Source organism: Chanodichthys erythropterus, chromosome 16 (genome assembly GCF_024489055.1).
Source record: "Chanodichthys erythropterus isolate Z2021 chromosome 16, ASM2448905v1, whole genome shotgun sequence".
Taxonomy (NCBI): Eukaryota; Metazoa; Chordata; class Actinopteri; order Cypriniformes; family Xenocyprididae; genus Chanodichthys; species Chanodichthys erythropterus.
This window is the reverse complement of record NC_090236.1, coordinates 39,391,528-39,413,524: the sequence shown is the minus strand read 5'-3', so window position 1 is coordinate 39,413,524 and position 21,997 is coordinate 39,391,528. Positions and strand designations below refer to the sequence as shown.

At 42.3% G+C, this 21,997-nt stretch overlaps 1 protein-coding gene across 3 annotated transcripts in view; it reads right to left on the bottom strand.

The window, feature by feature from the left end:
* The window catches only part of LOC137003672 (NLR family CARD domain-containing protein 3-like), a 38,635-nt gene extending 18,733 nt beyond the window's left edge, over positions 1–19,902 (bottom strand). For all 3 annotated transcript variants that reach the window (XM_067363904.1, XM_067363906.1, XM_067363905.1), the window contains exons 1-9: positions 19,800–19,902; positions 11,685–11,781; positions 11,415–11,519; positions 10,715–10,819; positions 10,426–10,510; positions 10,080–10,275; positions 8,144–9,974; positions 741–911; positions 35–205 (exon numbers count right to left, since the gene is read on the bottom strand). In XM_067363904.1, the coding sequence (XP_067220005.1) occupies positions 35–205; positions 741–911; positions 8,144–9,974; positions 10,080–10,275; positions 10,426–10,510; positions 10,715–10,819; positions 11,415–11,519; positions 11,685–11,707 (2,687 nt within the window). In that variant the 5' untranslated portion in view covers positions 11,708–11,781; positions 19,800–19,902. The remainder of the gene's footprint in view (positions 1–34; positions 206–740; positions 912–8,143; positions 9,975–10,079; positions 10,276–10,425; positions 10,511–10,714; positions 10,820–11,414; positions 11,520–11,684; positions 11,782–19,799) is intronic.
* Between the last annotated feature and the right edge of the window lie 2,095 nt (positions 19,903–21,997).

Below are 21,997 nucleotides of genomic sequence, written 5' to 3'. Positions count from 1 at the left end.
ACTCTTGTCATGTGACTCCTGTGGTTCAACTTACCTCAGTATCTCCAATTTACACTTTAAATTCTTCAGTCCAGTGCAGAGCAGCTTCAATCCTGAATCCTGCAGATTATTATTGTTCATGTTCAGCTCTTTCAGACTGGTATCTGATCCAAGAACTGCAGCCAGAGCTGAACAGCTTTTGTCTGTTAAGTTACAATCATTTAACCTACAAAATAAATAAATCACATCCCAAAATTAGATGGATTATGTTTATATATATATATATATATATATATATATATATATATATATATATATATATATATTACATAAACAGCATAAATACAGTAAAGAGGGTGAATTAAACTAACATTACTCTTCAAAAACTAGTATTTCCTGTAAATTAGTATTTTATATAGCCACAATTAATTCATTGTGTTAAGATTTTTAGCTTTTTATAACATTATAGCTGAGCCTGGTTTCTCCTAAGGTTTTTTTCTCCATTCTGTCACCTGATGGAGTTTGGGTTCTTGCTACTTTTGCCTTTGGCTTGCTTAGTTGGGGACACTTAATATACAAAAATATTATTGACTGCACTGAAACTATTAGATGAACCAGTTCACACAAAGACAAAATCACTTTTACTAAAAAAAGAACTGCAACTTTTATTAGCAAATTTTCTCTTGTACTTTTGCCTCTGGCATCGTCCTGTCAGTCACTGCATCTCACTCTTGTCATGTGACTCCTGTGGTTCAACTTACCTCACTATCTCCAATTTACACTTTAAATTCTTCAGTCCAGTGCAGAGCAGCTTCAATCCTGAATCCTGCAGATTATTATTGTTCATGTTCAGCTCTTTCAGACTGGTATCTGATCCAAGAACTGCAGCCAGAACTGAACAGCTTTTGTCTGTTAAATTACAATCATTTAACCTACAAAAGAAATAAATCACATCCCAAAATTAAATGGAACACATTCAATACATTTATCTCTATCTCTCTATATATATTACATAAACAGCATAAATACAGTAAAGAGGGTGAGCTAAATTAACATTACTCTTCAAAAACTAGTATTTCCTGTAAATTAGTATTTTATATAGCCACAATTAATTCATTGTGTTAAGATTTTTAGCTTTTTATAACATTATAGCTGAGCCTGGTTTCTCCTAAGGTTTTTTTTTTTCTCCATTCTGTCAACTGATGGATTTTGGGTTCTTGCTACTTTTGCCTTTGGCTTGCTTAGTTGGGGATACTTAATAGAAAAAATATTATTGACTGCACTGAAACTATTAGATGAACCAGTTCACACTTTTATAGCAAGTTAAAGGCATTTCACTATAATTCTAAAAATGCCTCCATTCACATGTACACGTCTTTTTGCTATGAAATCTTTAAAGTTTTAAGTAAAGATAAGTTACTTAAAATGAAGAACCTAAGAAATTGTATTAGTTACTAATATTTCAAGTTCCCTTTCAGTTGGTCACGTTCGACGTACGTCAGTAGTGACCGACGAATTGGGATATCGCTTAGAGAGCCCTATCAGCTTCGTGTAAACTAAAACAAGCCAATGGAATTGGTGTGCGATATTTGCATAATGCGCACCGCCCCCGACAAGTGTATATAAATAGGAAGCAGATGCAATCGCACTCTGTCTTTCGCTTCGGAGCCATTCAGTGGTGTCCTGTTTAAGAAGACTGTTTGTGTGAACTAAACTGCCTCGAAGAGGATTCACAGCAAGCCGTGTGTGCCGGTGTAACGGTGCTACAGCGAGGTCGCGAGCTCCCGAGGATCCGAGCTATAGCTCTCAACTGCTGTTTTCACAGCACACGCCTAGAGTGAAAGTGTGTGTGTTGCGATTTGGGCCGGTTCCTCTGTGTGTCCAGGGAGTGGTGTACCTGGCACATCGCATCACTCCCTGTGTGCTTCGGCACGAGCGAGTTTACTGTTTTCCCCTTCTAAAAGAGCTTTACAGACGAACCCTGACAGTATGTCATTTCATCTGTGCGTTAATGGGTGCGGTTGTTCCCTGGTCCCTGCTGATGGGCACAATCGTTGCATCTCGTGTTTGGGCATTCTGCACGCTGAAGCAGCTTTTGTGGATTGTTCATGTTCCCATTGCGGGAACATGACTATCGCGGTGCTGAGGTCGAGACTCTCCTTCCTGAAGTCTCAGGAAGCGGGGGTCCTCTCTTCTATGCCGCGTACGACCGTTTTTTCCGGCCCCGGGAACCGGAATGACGGTACGGCGCTGTATAGGAAGGGTGACCTGAGGATTACGGTCAGGGCTTCCCCACCGAGCGGAAACGCTCCTCGGGCCCCTGCCGCCTCATCAGCACCGCAACCCATCATGCCACCGTTGGTCTCCGCTGGGCCCTCTACGGACTGTCCAGCCGTTACCTTTGGTGGGCCGGCGGCGGATCGGATGTCGATCGCTGCATCGGAAGGTGAGCCTGAGTCCTCGGGGGAGGAAGATTCGGACGCGCTGCCGCCCGGGACGGTAGCGTTGCCCGAGTCGGATCCCGAGCTCACGGCTGTGCTCTCCAGGGCTGCCTTGTGCGTCGGGCTTGAGTGGAACCCTCCACCCTGTCCCGGCCCATCTCGGTTGGACGATTGGTACTTGGGGGGGGGTCGCGCTGGTCAAATCCAGCGTCCCGCCCCAATGCCTTTCTTCCCGGAAGTACACGATGAGGTGACCAGGTCTTGACAAGCTCCGTATGGGGCTCGTACAGGGCCTGGTCCCTCGTCCGCCTTCACCTCCCTGGACGGCGGGGAAGCCAGGGGATACGCAAGGATCCCGCCAGTCGAGCGGTCTGTTGCGATGCAGTTGTGTCCAACGGCCGCTGGCTGGCGCGGTGAGCCGCGTCTCCCGTCCCAGGCCTGTGAATTCTCAGCCGGTCTGACTGAGAAAGCTTACAGTGCCTGTGGGCAGGCTGCCTCTGCCCTGCCCGCGATGGCCCTTTTGCAGGTCTATCAGGCAAAAGCGCTGTCGCAGATGCCCTAGGAAGGTCCTGACCAACAGCTGCTTGGGGAGCTGCGCGCTGCCACTGACCTTGCCCTCCGGGCAACGAAGGTGACAGCGCGTTCTGTTGGCCAGGCAATGTCTACTCTGGTAGTCCAGCAACGCCACCTCTGGCTGACCTTGGCAGACATGAGGGAGACCGACAAACATCGGTTCCTGGATTCCCCCGTGTCTCCGGTCGGCCTTTTCGGCGACGCGGTGGAGAGCTGTGCCCAACAGTTCTCCGCTGCACAGAAGCAGGCTGAGGCTATCAGACATGTCATGCCACGGCGGTCCGCTGCTGCCTCCACCCAGCCGCCCGTGGCTCAGCCTCAGCTGAAAGAAAAGAGCAGTTTCCTCAAACTCCAGGTCACAACTACGTGTGTCTGCCAGTGTGCCAGGCCCCGCCTCGCCTCTGGCAGCTCCCTCCCCATTCGCCAGCAGGCGGCAGTGTGATGGCGCAGACCGCGTCCTGTGCGCCGTCTCCCATGCACACTGCGGCCTCGCAGAGTCTGACCCCACTCCAGGCCGCTCCCAATCCGTCCGAGTCGGGTCCCTCTCTGCCTTGCTGACCCACCCCCGGTGCGTCTGTGGTGCCTTTGGTCCCGCTGGCTCAATGTCTGGAAGCGTGGATAGCGCTCCCCAGCCTGTCCAGTTGGCTCATTCGTACTATCAGACTCAGCTATGCGATTCAGTTCGCCCGGCGTCCCCCGGTCTTCAGGGCTGTCCACTTCACTCAGGTGTCGTTGGACAGTGCACCTGTTCTCCGGGCGGAGATTGCTGTCCTCCTGGCGAAGGATACAATCGAGCCGGTCCCTCCAGCCGATATGAAGTCGGGGTTCTACAGCCCCTACTTCATTGTACCAAAAAAGGGCGGTGGGCTACGGCCAATCCTGGACCGTCCCCAGGATTGGTTTGCAGCAATAGACCTGAAGGACGCGTACTTTCATGTCTCGATTCTGCCTCGACACAGACCCTTCCTCCGGTCTGCGTTCGAGGGTCGGGCATGTCAGTACAAAGTCCTACCCGACATGGTTTTAGCTCCCAGCCGGTTGGGTCTTCAGGTCAACTGGGACAAGAGCAAACTCGCCCCCGGGCAGAGGATCTCTTGTCTCGGTCTCGAGCTAGACTCGGTCGCACAGACTGCGCGTCTCACCGAGGCGCGCGTCCAGTCAGTGTTGAACTGCCTGAGCTCGCTCAAGTGCAAGACAGCGGCTCCACTGAAAGATTTTCAGAGGCTCCTGGGGCATATGGCATCTGCAGCCGCGGTAACGCCGCTCGGATTGCTTCATATGAGACCGCTTCAACACTGGCTCCGCGGCCGGGTCCCGAGATGGGCGTGGCAGTGCGGCACGCTCCGTGTCCCCGTGACACCGAGCTGCCGTCGCACCCTTGTCCGGTGGTCGGACCCTTCGTTCCTGCGGGCCGGAGTACCCCTCGAACGAGTGTCCAGGCACGCTGTGGTCTCCACAGATGCCTCTGCCACGGGATAGGGGGCCACGTACAATGGGCATGCAGTGACAGGTCTTTGGACGGGGCCTCAGCTGCATTGGCATATCAATTGCCTCGAGTTGCTAGCGGTTCGTCTTACGCTGGCCCGCTTCAAGAAACTGTTGTCAGGCAAGCACGTTCTAGTCCGCTCACACAGCACTGCGGCCGTTGCGTACATCAACCGCCAAGGTGGTCTACGCTTCCGTCGCATGTCGCAACTCGCCCGCCATCTCTTGTTGTGGAGTCAGAAGGATCTGAGGTCCCTTCGGGCCACTCGTGTCTCAGGTGTGCTCAACCGTGCAGCCGACGAGCTGTCACGGCAGCCTCCACTTGCGGGCGAGTGGCGGCTCCACCCCCAGGCGGTCCAGCTGATTTGGCAGCATTTCGGCGAGGCCCAGGTAGACCTGTTTGCCTCCCCGGAAACTGCCCACTGCCAGTGGTTTTATTCCCTGACCGGCGGCACGCTCGGCACGGATGCCCTCGCACACAGCTGGCCCCCGGGTCTGCGCAAATATGCGTTTTCCCCAGTGAGCCTTCTCGCACAACTCCTGTGCAAGGTCAGGGAGGACGGGGAGCAGGTTCTGTTAATGGCTCCGTACTGGCCCACTCGGACCTGGTTCTCAGACCTCATTCTCCTCGCGACAGCCCCTCCCTGGCCGATTCCGCTGAGGAAGGACCCCCTGACTCAGAGACGGGGCACCCTGTGGCACCCGCGTCCCGATCTATGGAACCTCCACTTGTGGTCCCTGGACGGGATGCGGAGGTTCTGAGTGATCTCCCGCAAGCGGTCGTAGACACCATCACTTCCGCTAGAGCTCCTTCCACTAGGAGTCTCTATGCATTGAAGTGGAACCTGTTCGTCGAATGGTGCGCCTCTCGCCGAGAGGACCCCCGATCATGTTCGGTCGGATCCGTGCTTTCCTTTCTGCAAGATGGGTTGGAGTGAAGGCTGTCTCCCTCCACCCTCAAGGTGTATGTTGCCACTATTGCCGCACATCACCACGCAGTTGAGGGTAAGTCCCTGGGGAAACACGATCTGATCGTCAGATTCTTGAGGGGGGCCAGGAGACTGAATCCTCCTCGCCCTTCCTCCGTACCCTCTTGGGATCTGACCCTGGTTCTCACAGCTCTCCGGGGTCATCCCTTTGAACCTTTGCAATCAGTCGACCTGAAACTAATGTCTCTTAAGACGGTTCTTCTGGTTGCATTGGCTTCCCTGAAGAGGGTAGGGGATCTGCATGCATTTTCGGTCAACGAAACGTGCCTAGAACTCGGGCCCGGTGATTCTCACGTTATCCTGAGACCCCGGCCTGGATACGTGCCCAAGGTTCCTACCACTCCCTTCAGAGATCAGGTAGTGAACCTGCAAGTGCTGCCCTCGGAGGAGGCAGACCCAGCCCTAGCTTTGCTCTGTCCCGTCCGCGCTCTGCGCGTTTACGTGGATAGATGGCGAAGCTTCAGGACCTCAGATCAGCTCTTCATCTGTTACAGAGGCCAGCAGAAGGGAAAGGCTGTCTCCAAGCAGAGGATGGCCCACTGGATAGTGGATGCCATCGCCTTGGCGTACGAATCCCAGGGCGTGCCTTGCCCGCTCGGGTTGAGAGCCCACTCCACCAGAGGGGTGGCCTCTTCCTGGGCGCTGGCTCATGGCGCCTCGCTGACAGATATCTGTAGAGCTGCGGGCTGGGCGACACCAAACACGTTCGCTAGGTTTTATAGCCTACGTGTAGAGCTGGTATCCTCACGTGTACTCGCATCCACTAGTCGGTAGACGTGTTGTACCCACTCTACGTGTCGGCTTGCAATGCCATTCCCGCCACTGGTCGGATACGTGCATACTTTCACTCCAGTCGTGTTCCCCGCTTGGCGAACCCTGTCGAGTTCCTCCGCCTCCCCCTTCGGCTCGGACATTGCGGAGTGTCTGATGCCAGGCCTACATCCGTCGCTGACGCTGTCTGTTGGCTGGGGCCCATATGTCGTGACCCCTCTACGTGAGCGGTCCCATATGTGTATTTTCCACGGTTTAAAACTCCCTACGGGCCGAGTCCGTGTCTTTCCCTTAGCAGAGCCAGCTCTGCTGTCACCTGTCAGATGAGTCTCCCCCTACCAGGTGGAGTCATCCCAGGGACTCCATATGCGTACTGCCCCCCGGGCCAGTCCATGTGTGTATTTCCCACGTAAACTCCTCCCCCATTGGGTAGGTAGTGGTCTCCGCAGCGTCCCTTACGGGTTCGCTTCCCCAGTGTGTCTAGTTTACTTAGTGGGTATTGGTTAGACAGCAGTAGACTCTCTCGGTGTAAGCTCGCCCCCTTCACCGCCAGCCGGTGCTATGGGCGGCTGAGCTTGCGCTGGGCACTGGAAGGGGTTTCGTAACTGTGGCACTTTAGTTGGGATCCCAATTCGTCGGTCACTACTGACGTACGTTGAACTCGACCGACTGAAAGGGAACGTCTCGGTTACATATGTAACCCTCGTTCCCTGAAGGAGGGAACGGAGACGTACGTCCCGTCGCCACAGTTTCTGTACCCTCGCTGTAGCGCGGACACCAGTTGTCTCCTCAGCGAAAAACAGAGTGCGATTGCATCTGCTTCCTATTTATATACACCTGTCGGGGGCGGTGCACATTATGCAAATATCGCACGCCAATTCCATTGGCTTGTTTTAGTTTACACGAAGCTGATAGGGCTCTCTAAGCGATATCCCAATTCGTCGGTCACTACTGACGTACGTCTCCGTTCCCTCCTTCAGGGAACAAGGGTTACATATGTAACCGAGACGATTAGCATTTACTGGATTAAAGCAATTCAGGTTTTCTTGATTATTCATAGTGGTCAACCAATGGCCGATGCCAATATCTTAGAGAGCAGGGTGGGGTTATCAGGGTTATCATTAATTTAAAGATAGCATAATTGCATCCATTACAATTGCTGAAATGAGATTTATATTTCTTTTACTTAATATTTACAAAATTAGAAATCATTTAAAAATTATATGAAAAAATGAATATGAACTTGAATTTTAAATTGAAACTAATTAGTAGAAAAACCATCTTAAAATGTATACATCAAATATGATACAACAGACTTTTGATAAATGTTTATTTGTAAATATCTCAATCATCTACGTATTGCAGTACAAACACAATTAAAACTACAGAACTACTCATAAAACTAAGCATTTAAAATATCAAAGTATTGGACATACAGAGTACCAACTGATAACATATATGTACTTTATTTAACCTGTTATATAAAAATCTCATTGTTTATATTATAACCTTTCAGAATTTTATCTTACTTTTTGGCAGTGTAAATAACAATAACTAAAAAAAAAAAAAAAAACACAGTTTAGGAATCTGAATAAAATTTATCTATTTTCCCTTCCTCAAATAGGAGTATAAGCCAATATATAATTCTATACGAGTCATAAAAGTCTGGTGTATCACATGATACAAAACAAGTATGTAAACATTTTTAAATGTTATTTTATATTTTGTCTAAAGAATTGATAAATTGTCTACATTAAAAAATAAATAATTCGATTTTTCATTATTTCATGTCAGGCTTTACAGGGATAAGATCATGTTCATGATGGGGAATCACTATAGAGTAATGTAGATAAATGCATTTTTCAGATGAGAGCTAAACATGACAAAACATATTAAATGACTTACAGAGCTCTTCTGGAGTTTTTGATGACTGCCGATAATCTAATGAGACACTCGTCTGATTTCTTGAATTTCTGAAGCTCAAACTCCTCCAGCTCTTCCTCTGATGTCAACAACACAAAGACCAAAGCAGACCACTGGGCAGGTGAAAGGTCACCAGATGAGAGACTTCCTTTGCTAAGGTGGGTCTGAATCTCCTTCACCAGAGTTTGGTCGTTCAGTTCATTCAGACAGTAGAACAGATTGATGGATCTCTCTGCAGACAGATTACCTTCTAATTTCTGCTTGATGTACTGAACTATTTCCTTGTTGCTCTGGTCATTGGCATCTTGCTGTGTCAACAGACCCCGTAAGAGTCGTCGATTGGACTGGAGTGACAGACCAAGGAGGAAGCGAAGGAAAAGGTCCAGGTGTCCATTGTCACTCTTGAGCGCCTCGTCCACTGCAGTCTTGAGAAAATCAACCATGGATTCATTTTTGTTTTCCTGTTCTGTAGACTCATGAACAAACACACTTTTCTTGTTGATGTCTAGAAACAGATGTGCATAAAGGGCTGCAATAAACTCTTGAATGCTCAAGTGAACAAAGCAGTACATGGTACCAAGAATGATCCCTGTTTCCTTCTTAAAGATCTGGGTACACATGCCTGAGTACACTGATGCCTTATAGACGTCAATACCACAGGCTTCCAGGTCTGTGTCATAGAAGATCACATTGTTACTCTCCAGCTGATGAAATGCCAGTTTCCCCAGTGAAAGGATGGCGTCTTTATCCCAGGAAACATCTGCTGCGTATTTTCCATCATATTTTCGCCGGCTCTGCTGGATCTGAAAGCGGAGAAAGTGTGTGTACATTTGTGTCAGAGTCTTGGGAGTGTCTTCAGTATTTGATTCCTGTAGTGTTTTAGAGATCTCATCAGCCTGATTGTTTTTCAGATCATTATTTCTTTTCTCCTCCAGAATGTTCTGGAGAACAGTGGCTGAAATCCAGCAGAAGACTGGGATGTGGCACATGATAAAGAGACTCTTTGATTTTTTAACATGATCAATGATTGTGTTGGCCTGATTCTGATCTGTGAATCTTTTTTTGAAGTACTCTTCCTTTTGTGCGTCACTGAATCCTCGTATCTCTGTCAGCCGGTCGATACAGTCAGGAGGAATCTTACTGGCAGCTGCTGGTCTGGTGGTGATCCAGATGAGAGCAGAAGGAAGCAGATTTCCCTTCATGAGGTTCGTTAGGAGAACATCCAGAGAGGCTGGTGACGATACATCACTCCACGTCTCATTACAATCAAACTTCAGAGGAAGGCGACATTCGTCCAATCCATCAAGGATGAACAGGACTTTGAACTGATTTCTTCTTGTAAGGTTCAGTCCTTTTGTCTCTGGGAAAAAATGAGTTATAAGGTCCATCAAACTTAGTTTTTCTTTCTCCTTTAAGTTCATCTCTCTGAATGGAAGAGGAAATATGAAACTGATATCTTGATTTTCTTTTCCTTCAGCCCAGTCCAGAACAAACTTTTGCACAGAGACTGATTTTCCGATGCCAGCGACTCCTTTTGTCAGTACAGTTCGGATCTCCTCATCTTGTTCAGGAGCTTCAAACAAATTTGTGCATTTAACCTGAATCTCTTGAGATTCATGACGCCTGGAAGCAACTTCAATCTGTCTGACCTCATGTTCAGTATTGACCTGTTCACTGCCACCCTGAGTGATATAGAGATCTGTGTAGATGTTATTCAGAAGTGTGGATTCACCATGCTTCGCAATTCCTTCAAACACACATTGATACTTCTTCTTTAGACCACATTTTAGATGATGAATGAAAAACAGCTCATCTAAACACAGGAACAAAAAATAGCTAGTTTTAGTCTTAATTTATAGTTTTATAGATAGTCTACATTAATAAGTGTCAATTTGACAGATGGTCATGAGTCTCTGACCTTCTAGAGCATCAGCAGCTTCATCTTGTTTCATCTCTCTCAGGTAATGTAGTGTGAGATCAAGAGCTGCTGCTTTGTTACTGCATCTATTCTCATTAAAGTCCTTCACAAAGTTTTGTGTGTTCTCATTTTGTAATATTTTCTTAAAATTTTCCAGCTCTTTCTTCAGAAATGTGATTATTTTGCTCTCAAGATCCTACAAACAAAAATAAGAAAAAAGATAGAATAACACAATTTAAACCACATTTTACATCTACATTTGGTCAACACTATCTATTAAATAATTATAATACCACAAATAAAGAAAAAAAAGGAAAGGAAATTAAGTGATCGAGTGTTTTCCTACCTGGAAGATCCTCATGAGATTGTCTTTGAAGTTCTTGTGGTTCCCGTGAGTCTGAACGTCTGAGTCTAATGTTTCATATCGAAGCCTGTAATCAAATAAATAAAATAAAATACTGATTTTCTAGGCAAAATATTACAGAAAGCTATAATAAAAAACATTAGCCATGACAACTTGATAACTTGAAAACATGATAAATATTTGATCTAAAAATGTTTCATGATTGGTATTCACTGATACAAATTTTTTTATCACAGTCAATGTGTGACCAAACATTAGACACACAAAATACCTTTTATTAGATGATGGTTTTTCCCCACTGAAGTTTGGTCCTTCTTGTTTTGATCGGTCTCTCTTCAGAGACACAGAGCTGGAAACATGTGATCCTGATCTTACACTAATGACACAAAGTAATTGAAAAAATACTGTGTAATTGTGTAACTGGAATGAGTTCCATAAGGTTCCCAGGAATTGAGTTTTATTGTGTCTTATGAAGACTTCAGATGGCCAACACCTGTGAAGAGACGGCGCCAACTCTTGCGAGGACTTCAGATGAAGCAAACTCTAGATCAACATGCACATTTCAAAAGATTTCTATATATCCTAATTATTGTTAACATGTATTCAATACTTCATTGAGTTCATACTACATGAGTTCATTGTTTCTACCTTAAATTAATTTGCTAAAAGTGACTGTAGATTAAATAGCCTACATTATTACATTGTTAGCTAACTGTGTGATTATATATGTACATTTCTGAAATTACAGAATTTGGACACAGTCGACTCTGATAACGGATCACTCTAAATTGTAATGCTGACATGCACTCCCTGTGAAGCTGCTTTGAAACAATATGTATCGTGAAACGTGCTATACAAATAAATGTGAATTGAACTGAATTATATTATTGTTTTCTTCAGTCAAGTTCAATCACAAACATCACTATGGACAAATAATGCAACACTATAATGTAAAGACACAAAATAAATACCTTTTATTAGATGATGGTTTTTCTCCACTGAAGACTGGTCCTATACCTTTTGACCGATCACTCTTTAGAGACACAGAGCTGGACACATGTGATCCTGATCTTACACTAATGACACAAACAACAGAGAGAAAAACACTTTAGTAAAGGAGGTTCAACTGTGTCTGAAACACATCCGTGTATTTATCTAATCCTCCACAGAAATGGATACACTCACACAATTTACAGTTTTATAGTTAACAAAATGATCGTGTGTAAAATACACAGTGTTACCTGTGTTTCTCTGAGAGACTCATCTTAGAGAGAGAGTCCTTTCCTCGCTTCTCTGATCAGCACTGGTTTGAGAAAACAATAAATCGTTCAGCAGGACCTGGAAATGACAAGATTTTACAGAGATGAAGAACATAAAAATATTGAAGAATGATGAGTTAGACACAACAGCAAAAACAATGAATAAAATAAAGTGAGTTACAAATATAATGTCATGTAAAATAACTGAATGGTCTTAATAATTTCAGATTGTTTAATGAGTTTAACTGACTCATGACTCTAAATATGAATTCACTGGAGAACAGAAATGTACCCAATTTGTTATATTCTCTGTTGCAGTTTAAAATCATTTCACAATCATATTTACCCAGTCTTTATTAATTGTTTAATCGTTTGTCATTTTATTATTGCTTCCTACTTCCTGCTTCGCTACTGTTCGGACGCTCTTGCTTACAGCTCCGCGCTTTGCTCTATTGCTTTTATATTTTATCTCCTAATTTTAACTACAGCAAATAGGCACAGTGCTCAAACAACAAATCTTGGCCCCAACAATCTTTTTAACTGGAAGAATTGCTACAAAAAAGGGGAATTTTTATCCAACCAGCCTCCCACTGACAGCAGCCATCAGCTTACATTCCGGAGAAGGGAAAACACAGCTGCCTACATCCAAAAGGATTAGAAATAATATGCCTCCTCTGGTTGAAGAATCTACCTGCTGCACAAACTGCCACAGACTTCTACAAAGAATTGCAGTTCTTGAAACAAAGTTACTTGCGGGACTACCAAACCAGAAGGAACACACAACAGAGCTTCGTCATGGACGTCCTCAGCCCACAGTCGGTGAGTCCCATGAATCTAATGCCCCTAAACAGACCGTACTGAGTGCCGAAATTGATCAACATATTAATCGATGGCACACACAGGGAGCGAGACCCAAAGGCACTCGAGGCATCAGATTGTCACGAGTATCACATATTAATGCAGTTGCATCCTCTACCCCAAACAATAGCTCCCTACCACCGCCAATACATCTGGAGAACAGATTTGAAGTGTTAATGAATGTGGGTGAGGAATCCCCAAACATGATCAGACACAGATCAAATCAGCCAGCAGCTAACACCGATGCTAACTGCCGCTCAAGGTTGAACAGTCAGCGGCACTCAGCTCAGAGAGCAGCCGAGCCCAGGACTCTGATAGTGGGTGACTCTATTATCAGAAACATTAGCAGCAGGGATACAACTACATGCTGCCTTCCACAAGCAACAGTTTCTGATGTAAACAGGGAACTTAAGAGCATTCTGATGAAATATAAAACTGCAAATCGACTAATCATTCATGTGGGGAAGAATGATATTCGGAAGGAGCAGTCAGAACTCCTTAAGAGGGATTTCAATTAACTTTTTGAAATGCTTAAAAGACTAAAAGTTCAGTCGTTCATCAGTGGACCACTCCCAGCAAGAGGAACAAATAGATTTACACGGTTGCTTGGTCTTAACACATGGCTGCAAAAAACCTGCAACTTAAAAGGACTGAATTTCATCGACAACTTCAATCTGTTCTGGAGTCAGAGACAACTGTTCACTCATGATGGCCTGCACCCAAACAAACTGGGCTCAAGAGTGCTAAAGGACAATATCTACTTCTGCCTCCATCATCCTTCAGCAGTGTGTGCAAATCCACTCAACCTGAATGGCACAAACACACCTGGACAGAGTACAACTGACCACAGGACTTCATTTCAGCACCTGAATGGACAAGCGGTTTACACATCTCACAGGGTCAATGATAACATCACGCAGCCACAACAACCACTGCTCACGCACACAATCCTGACTGAGTCCTGCCCACAGAGAGACAGTGATGTGTTAGAACTGCTCCAAGATTCAGCACCCAAGGACGACTTTCGGGAAAACAGCCAGGGAAGCAAGGACAACGTATTACAGCCTCCGGTAACACCAGAGCAACAGCCCCTCTCACCGGACATGTTATACCTTTCTCCAGCATCCCCTCTTTTGTGCTTCTCAGAGAAAATGGAGGAACTGGTGTATGCTGGAAACAAACTCTCCCACTCTTTTGCTGCGAGACCCCAGATATCAACAAAAAAGCATCAAGCCCCGAAACCACCAAAGCCTGTGGGCCCAGCTCGCCCTCCTCCTGCGAGAGCTCTTCGGCCCCTGCCACAACGCCAGGTCCCTCAACCTCCTCCGTCTGTTCTAGGTGAACCAAAAACAACCGATAACAGCACGCAGTGATGTGTGTCAGGTCCCCGCTATGATAACAGTGACTTTATCAAATGTTTACAAAACAAGTGGGAACCCAGTGTGCCTGTAGCTTTCTCTATTTCTGTTTTATTATGTTATAGAAAGCCTAAGGCCTTCTCAAACCGTTTGGCAAACCCATTTAATCTGCTACCTATTACACGTCAAACTAAGATTACTGTAGAGACAGAAAGTAAGACTGTTAAGTTAGCACTTTTAAACATCCGCTCACTTAAAAATAAATCACTTCTAGTCAATGACTTAATAACCACAAACAACCTAGATTTTATTCTTCTAAATGAAACATGGCTTGAAGACAGCTGCAGTGCAACAATCCTGAATGAAACAGCCCCTCCTAACTTTACTTTTATGAGTGTCTGCAGAGCTGTTAGGAGAGATGGAGGTGTTGCTGCTCTATTTAATGATGTCTATCAATGCAAGCAAGTGTCATTTGGTGATTACTTGTCTTTCGAATACTTGGGTATTGTGTTAAAAGGTGCTCCTCGCATTCTACTTATAGTTATCTACAGGCCTCCAAAATACTCTCCAGCCTTTGTGGAGGACTTTACAGAACTGTTATCAGCAATTTCCTCTGAGTCTGACTGTTTTGCTATTACTGGGGACTTTAATATCCACATAGAAAATGCAGAATCCAATATGGCAAAAGAAATCATAACTGTTTTGAATACTTTTGATCTGACTCAACACGTACATGGACCTACACACAATCGTGGACACACTCTAGATTTAATTATTAGTAAGGGTCTAAACATTTCATCCATTAACATTAAGGATGTAGCGCTATCTGATCATTTCTGTATTTTCTTTGATTTATTGATCTCTCCAACTGTTGAAGCTATATCTATCTCAGTCAAAAAGCGATGCTTAAATGAGAATACTAGTGCACTGTTTATGAAGGCTATATCTTTAACACCAAGCATATCTGCAGACTCTGTTGATTTTCTCCTTGATTCTTTTAACTCAAAAGTACAGAATGTCATTGATAACATTGCTCCTGTGAAAGTCAGGAAGAAAAGTGGCAGACAAAAATCACCATGGAGAAACTCAACAGCAGTGCAAAATATGAAAAGACAATGCAGAAAAGCTGAGCGCATGTGGCGAAAGACAAAACTTGACATCCATTATAACATCTATAAAGATATTCTTCATGCTTTCAATGTGGAATTAGGCAAAGCTAGACAGACCTTCTTCTCAAATATTATAAACAAAAACTTAAACAACACCCGCACTCTTTTTGCTACTGTAGAGAGACTAACAAACCCCCCAAGTCAGATTCCCAGTGAAATGCTCTCAGACAGCAAATGCTGTGACTTTTCCAAAATCCCTGAAAACTGCAGTTGTCAAGCCCCTCCTGAAAAAGAGCAATCTAGATAACACCATATTGAGCAACTACAGGCCAATTTCAAATCTTCCTTTCATAGGCAAGATCATTGAAAAAGTTGTTTTCAATCAGCTGAACAAGTTCTTAAGCTTGAATGGATACTTTGACAACTTTCAACGCATCACAGCACAGAGACAGCACTCATAAAGATAATAAATGATATTCGCCTTAACACAGATTCAGGTAAATTAACAGTGCTGGTTCTACTCGACCTCAGTGCTGCGTTTGACACTGTCGATCACAACATTCTTCTTGACAGGCTGGAAAACTGGGTTGGGCTTTCTGGGATGGTCCTTAAATAGTTCAGGTCATACTTAGAAGGGAGAGGTTATTATGTGAGTATCGGTGACCATAAGTCTGAGTGGACATCCATGATATGCGGAGTCCCTCAAGGTTCAATTCTTGCACCCCTCCTGTTCAACCTATATATGCTGCCACTGAGCCAAATAATGAGAAAGAACCAATTTGCATATCACAGCTATGCAGATGACACCCAGATTTACCTAGCCCTATCACCCAACGACTACAGCCCCATTGACTCCCTGTGCCATTGCATTGATGAAATTAAAAATTGGATGTGTCTAAACTTCCTTCAGTTAAACAAAGACAAAACTGAAATCATTGCGTTTGGAAACAAAGATGAAGTTCTCAAAGTGAACATGTACCTTCACTCTAGAGGTCAAACAACTAAAAATCAAGTCAGGAATCTTGGTGTGATTTTGGAGTCAGACCTGAGTTTCAGTAGCCATGTAAAGACAATAACTAAATAAGCATATTATCATCTCAAAAATATTGCAAGAATTAGATGCTTTGTCTCCAGTCAAGACTTAGAGAAACTTGTTCATGCTTTCATCACCAGCCGGGTGGATTATTGTAATGGGCTCCTCACTGGTCTTCCCAAAAAGACCATAAGACAGCTGCAGCTCGTACAGAACGCTGCTGCCAGGATTCTGAGCAGAACCCGAAAACATGAACACATCACACCAGTCCTCGGGTCCTTACACTGGCTTCCAGTTGCATTTAGAATTGATTTTAAAGTACTGTTACTTGTTTATAAATCACTCAATGGTCTAGGACCTCAATACATTGCAGATATGCTCATAGAATATAAACCAAACAGATCACTAAGATCATCAGGATCAAGTCATTTAGAAATACCAAGGGTTCACTCAAAGCAAGGAGAGTCTGCTTTTAGCTGTTATGCCAGCCGCAGCTGGAACCAGCTTCCAGAAGAGATCAGGTGTGCTCCAACAGTAGCCACATTCAAATCCAGACTCAAAACACATCTTTTTACCTATGCATTTGCTGATTGAGCACTGTGCTATGTCCGAACTGTTTGCACTTTATTTTATACATATTATCTTTTTATTCTTTTAAATTCCTTTTCCTGTTTTTATTTCATTTTAATGTATTTTATATCTTTTATGTATCATCTTATTATTCTGACTTCTAATGCATTTTATATATTGCTGTCTGGTTAAAGGAGCTGGGAGAATTAGGAAGAAAGTGATTAGGTTAAAATTTGGTAAATTTGGATAAGGGGACAAACCATGGGGAAATTTAAGCTGTAGTGCATGGTTAAGATATCTCTGGATTACAGTCAGGACACTTTCCAAAGGGGGAAATTTCCAAAGGGGAAATTTGAACTGCGTTGCATAGGTAAGATATCTCCGGAAGGGGGATTAAGGCTGTGTGGTGCAGTTTGAGGTGTCTTGGCAAAAAGGGAGATTGAAACTATGTTTATCAGTTTGAAGTGCCTTAACAGGTAGCAGTCCTGTTGTGTGAGGAAGATCCATTCTGATCCGCTCTGATGGATAGATCCGTTTAAATCCAACTCTAATGGACGACAACAACAACAACAACAACAAACTCCCTGAGACTTCCTAGCTCTTCCATCCAGATAGCAAAATTCTCTGTTTTTACTGTTATTTCTATTCCTTATGTTCTATTTTTATTATTCTTTTTTATGTAAAGCACTTTGAATTACCATTGAGTATGAAATGTGCTATACAAATAAAATTGCCTTGCCTTGCCTTCAAGTTCACAACGATGGTTTATTTCATCACTTTCAGTTTCAGATGATCCTAAAATAATTGATAGAGTAAAAGTATCCTGCATTATAATGGTCATACTCAGGGTGCGAATTTAGACTGCGGGGTCAAAGAAAGTAGTCTACCCGTAATATGAACCGTAGGCTACCTATAAATATGAAAATTGCGGCATTACATTTACAGTAGATTTGTTCATGTTACATCAGTCATATTCTTTTACGCGTATAGTTTGCAGTGCTTAGCATTATAACCAATCACACATATTTTCGTTGAGTTTAGAAATGGAATGTCTAATCAGAGTCGTTGTGATTGGTCAACGCACAAATGCGGTGTGATGAGGGTGCACGTGCTGCACTGACTGAATTCTGAATTTGAAATCAAGCAAATTCTCTTTTAACATTATAAACAACAAAATGCAGAAAATATACATATAAGAGATTCATTTTGCAGTAGCTACAGAAAATTTCTGTGGTTATATCGGGGGGTTTTGCAAAAGTGCATAACTCACATTAGACTGAAGTCATGAACCGCTTCGGTGTTCTTTCATTGCTTTCTTAAAGGATTAGTTCACTTTCAAATTTCAAAATTTCCTGATAATTTACTCATCCTCATGTTATTCAAGATGTCCATGTCTTTCTTTCTTCAGTCGAAAATAAATTAAGGTTTTTGAGGAAAACATTCCAGGATTTTTCTCCATATAGTGGACTTCAATGGCCTCCAAACGGTTGAAGGTCAAAATTAAAGTTTACATCGATCCCAGATGAGAAATAAGGGTCTTATCTAGAGAAACCATCACTAATTTTCTAAAAAAAAAAAAATGTTTTTTAATAAGTTTTAACCATAAATGCTCATCTTGAACAAGCTCTCTTCTTCTCTATTTGAATTCCAGCAGTGTCGACACTGATAAGTGTATTACTGCCCTCCACAGGTCAAATTTTGAACTAAAATGTCAAACAATATGCTAGTGCAAGTATATAACAATTAGTTCAAACTTTGACCTGTGGAGGGCAGTAATACACTTAGCAGTGTCTACACTGCCAGAATCCAAAATAGAGAAGAAGAAGAAAAGAGCTCAAGATGAGCATTTATTGTTAAAACATATAGATGTTTTTTTGTTTTGTTTTTTTTTTTAGAAAATGAGTGATCGTTTCTCTAGATAAGACCCTTATTTCTCGTCTGGGATTGTGTAGAACATTTTGAATATATTTTTTATTAGCAAATCTCATTTTATATATTTGTGAATTGAATTAATTTTTGTGAAACTCCTAACATAATATTTGTGGACCTCATTCTATTCATATGTGGATACAATTATTTTTTGTGAATATCTTTACATTTATTTGTGGATCATAATCTATTTATTTGGAATATTGCTACAATCCTATCTCCATATAAATCTATCATTACACACTGTTGGAGAGACTTATAAAGAATGAAGTTGTGTTTATGAATTATACAGACTGCAAGTGTTTAAAAAATGAAAATAGCGACGGCTCTTGTCTCCGTGAATACAGTAAGAAACGATGGTAACTTTAACCACATTTAACAGTACATTAGCAACATGTTAACAAAACATTTAGAAAGACAATTTACAAACATCACTAAAAATATCATGTTATCATGGATCATGTCAGTTATTATTGCTCCATCTGCCATTTTTCGCTGTTGTTCTTGCTTGCTTACCTAGTCTGATGATTCAGCTGTGCACAGATCCAGACGTTAATACTGGCTGCCCTTGTCTAATGCCTTGAACATGGGCTGGCATATGCAAATATTGGGGGCGTACATATTAATGATCCCGACTGTTACATAACAGTCTGTGTTATGTTGAGATTCGCCTGTTCTTCAGAGGTCTTTTAAACAAATGAGATTTATATAAGAAGGAGGAAACAATGGAGTTTGAGACTCACTGTATGTCATTTCCATGTACTGAACTCTTGTTATTCAACTATGCCAAGGTAAATTCAATTTTTGAATCTAGGGCACCTTTAATGTAATGGCCATAGTCCCAGTTTGGTAAAAAAACAAAACAAAAATAAAACTTTTTTTTTTTTTTTTTATGCTTCTGAAATAATCAATGTTAAGTCTTCTTTTACTAATCCAGTAAACAAATTCATGAAGGTTATTGGCTTGTCTGTAGCCAAAATATGATGCTTGTGTGTGTGTGTGTGTGTGTGTGTGTGTGTGTGTGTGTGTGTGTGTGTGTGTGTGTGTGTGTGTGTGTGTGTGTGTGTGTGTGTGTGTGTCATCTACCTGTCTACTCTGTCTCGTTTGCATTGAAAAAAAACAAAAGCCTAAAACGGAAATGAAAATCTTTTATTCGTTTTCAATAACCCTTTCTCAAAAAACTTTGTTTTAACATAACAATCAAAAGAGTGTAATCTTCCCCAATCCTCCCCTTACTTACTTGAAATCTTGTCCACTAACGTCCTTTTCACACATTCTCCATCTGCAGCGCGGATTGTTTCCGTGCGAACGATAACAGAGCTTTAAACTGCACACGGATGTGGTTACAGTTGTGGTGCATCTGCAGCAGTGCGGCGAGTTCTGCACGCGCTGAATTAGAGATTTAAAATAAACATAGAATGACATGAAAATGTAGCAATTCCCCCATAAATGCATATTATTTAATGTCTACTATGATTCACAGTCAACACACAGCTTTTAGATAAACAAGGCGATATTAGGCTACACATAGCCTAATGGACAGCACTCTCTTCTTAGAGGTGGAAAAATAAAGTTATTTCTGACCCACAGGATTTCATGAATGAAGATTTAAAAGAGTAATAAAAGATGAGAGACGGTTGTTTTTTAATTTAAAGTGCGATTTTAACATAGCCTATTAAATTATTTACCACTTGCATGAGCAACGTAATGTAGCTTTAAATCTAAAGTATTTATAAATATAAAGTAATGAACTGAATAAAACTTTATTTAAATATAGTGCGCTTAAACGTGACATCTATGAAATAGTGTAGTCTACAAGAGAATCACAATGCTGACAAGCCATGATCAGTAAATCAAATGGATGAGTTGCGCACTGCACAACAAAGCATCCGCATGGATCAAATCTAGTGAGCAACAGGTTTATTTGCTATCTCTGTTGTGTTGTTCACAGTCATGTGACGTTACTTTCGTTTTCTTCTTCTTCGCTTGTTTTACAGGAGGGTTTTGAACCAGCTGAACAGCTGCACACCGCCCCCTACTGTACTGGAGCGAGGATATTCTTCCACGCATCTAAATCCCATGTTTACAATCACTTAAATGGACATTTCAATAGTGCATTTGTTATTTCCCTGTTCCTGTAATATTATCTAATATATATATATATATATATATATATATATATATATATATATATATATATATATATATATATATAATATAAAAGGCCGACATTCTGAGGTTTGTATTTGTTACACATTGAATTCTTTCTGCTCCCTGACACTCATTGCATTAAACCTGCATTATGAAGAATCTTTTCCTGTTTTTTTTTGTTTTGTTTTTTTAATTGCATTGCCTCTATGCCCTTTACATAATTTATTAAATATATCCAGAATCGTCTCATCTATCTTAAACATAACAGGTTTATTCTTTTCCTGTTCAAAGTCCACTAATACACTTTTAAGTTTTAGTCTAAAAGCAGCATCTAAAGTTCCTCGTCTAACTGGTTTTTGATCCTGTCGTGACTTTACCCAGCTGATGGTCATAAACACACTTCACATGGTGTGATGAACTCAACTGCATTGCATTATATCCTGAATCAATAGAACTAATCATACAATATTTGATTTCTTATGTGTTGATGATTATTTATGTGATGTTCAGCATGCAGAAAGAACCATAAAGTCCATAAAGTTTTGGTTCCAAAAAATAAAAATCCACACCAGAGCATGTTCCTGCTGTTATCATTCGTATGAGAATTTTATATTCTTATACAAAGAACAAAACAATAGAACATTTGCAGACTGAAAATTCACAAAATGAAGGAAGAAATCTAATAAACAAAATCACAGAAGGACAAAGTTTAGCACAACATCAGTTATGACCTGCTGCCTCAAAGAAGTTTACAGTAAAATCAGTGAAAGTCATAAAAAATAAAATAAAAACAGTGAGTCATAAATAAAAAGATATACCCCATAACACACATTATATATCTCTGTGTGAAAGATCATGAACTCTGAATAAACACAATCTAAACAGTTGTGACACTGTCCCATAAAATACATGTTTTACCGCTCTATTTATTACAATGATTTTATGTATAATAGAGTTTTAATTGGTTTACATGTGTTTTAGTCCATTTTATTCCTCTTACCTATTTTAATGTGTGTATGTCTTTAAATGTGTATGGGTCTGCCTGTCATGTGACAGGAACCAGGAAGTAGACCAGCATAAAGGCTGCTGGACTGTGGAGTTACTTTTATGGACTTGCCTTTCCAGCCAATCACATCACTTTCCGTGGACTTTGTATATACACCGGTGGACATTTCTCACTTGCACATTGGGACTTATCAGCACACTAGGATTCTTAAGGACTGTTTTATGGTATGGTGAACATGGACTCCCTGCTTTTAACAGCCTAAGTTATTCTAGTTTTATTGT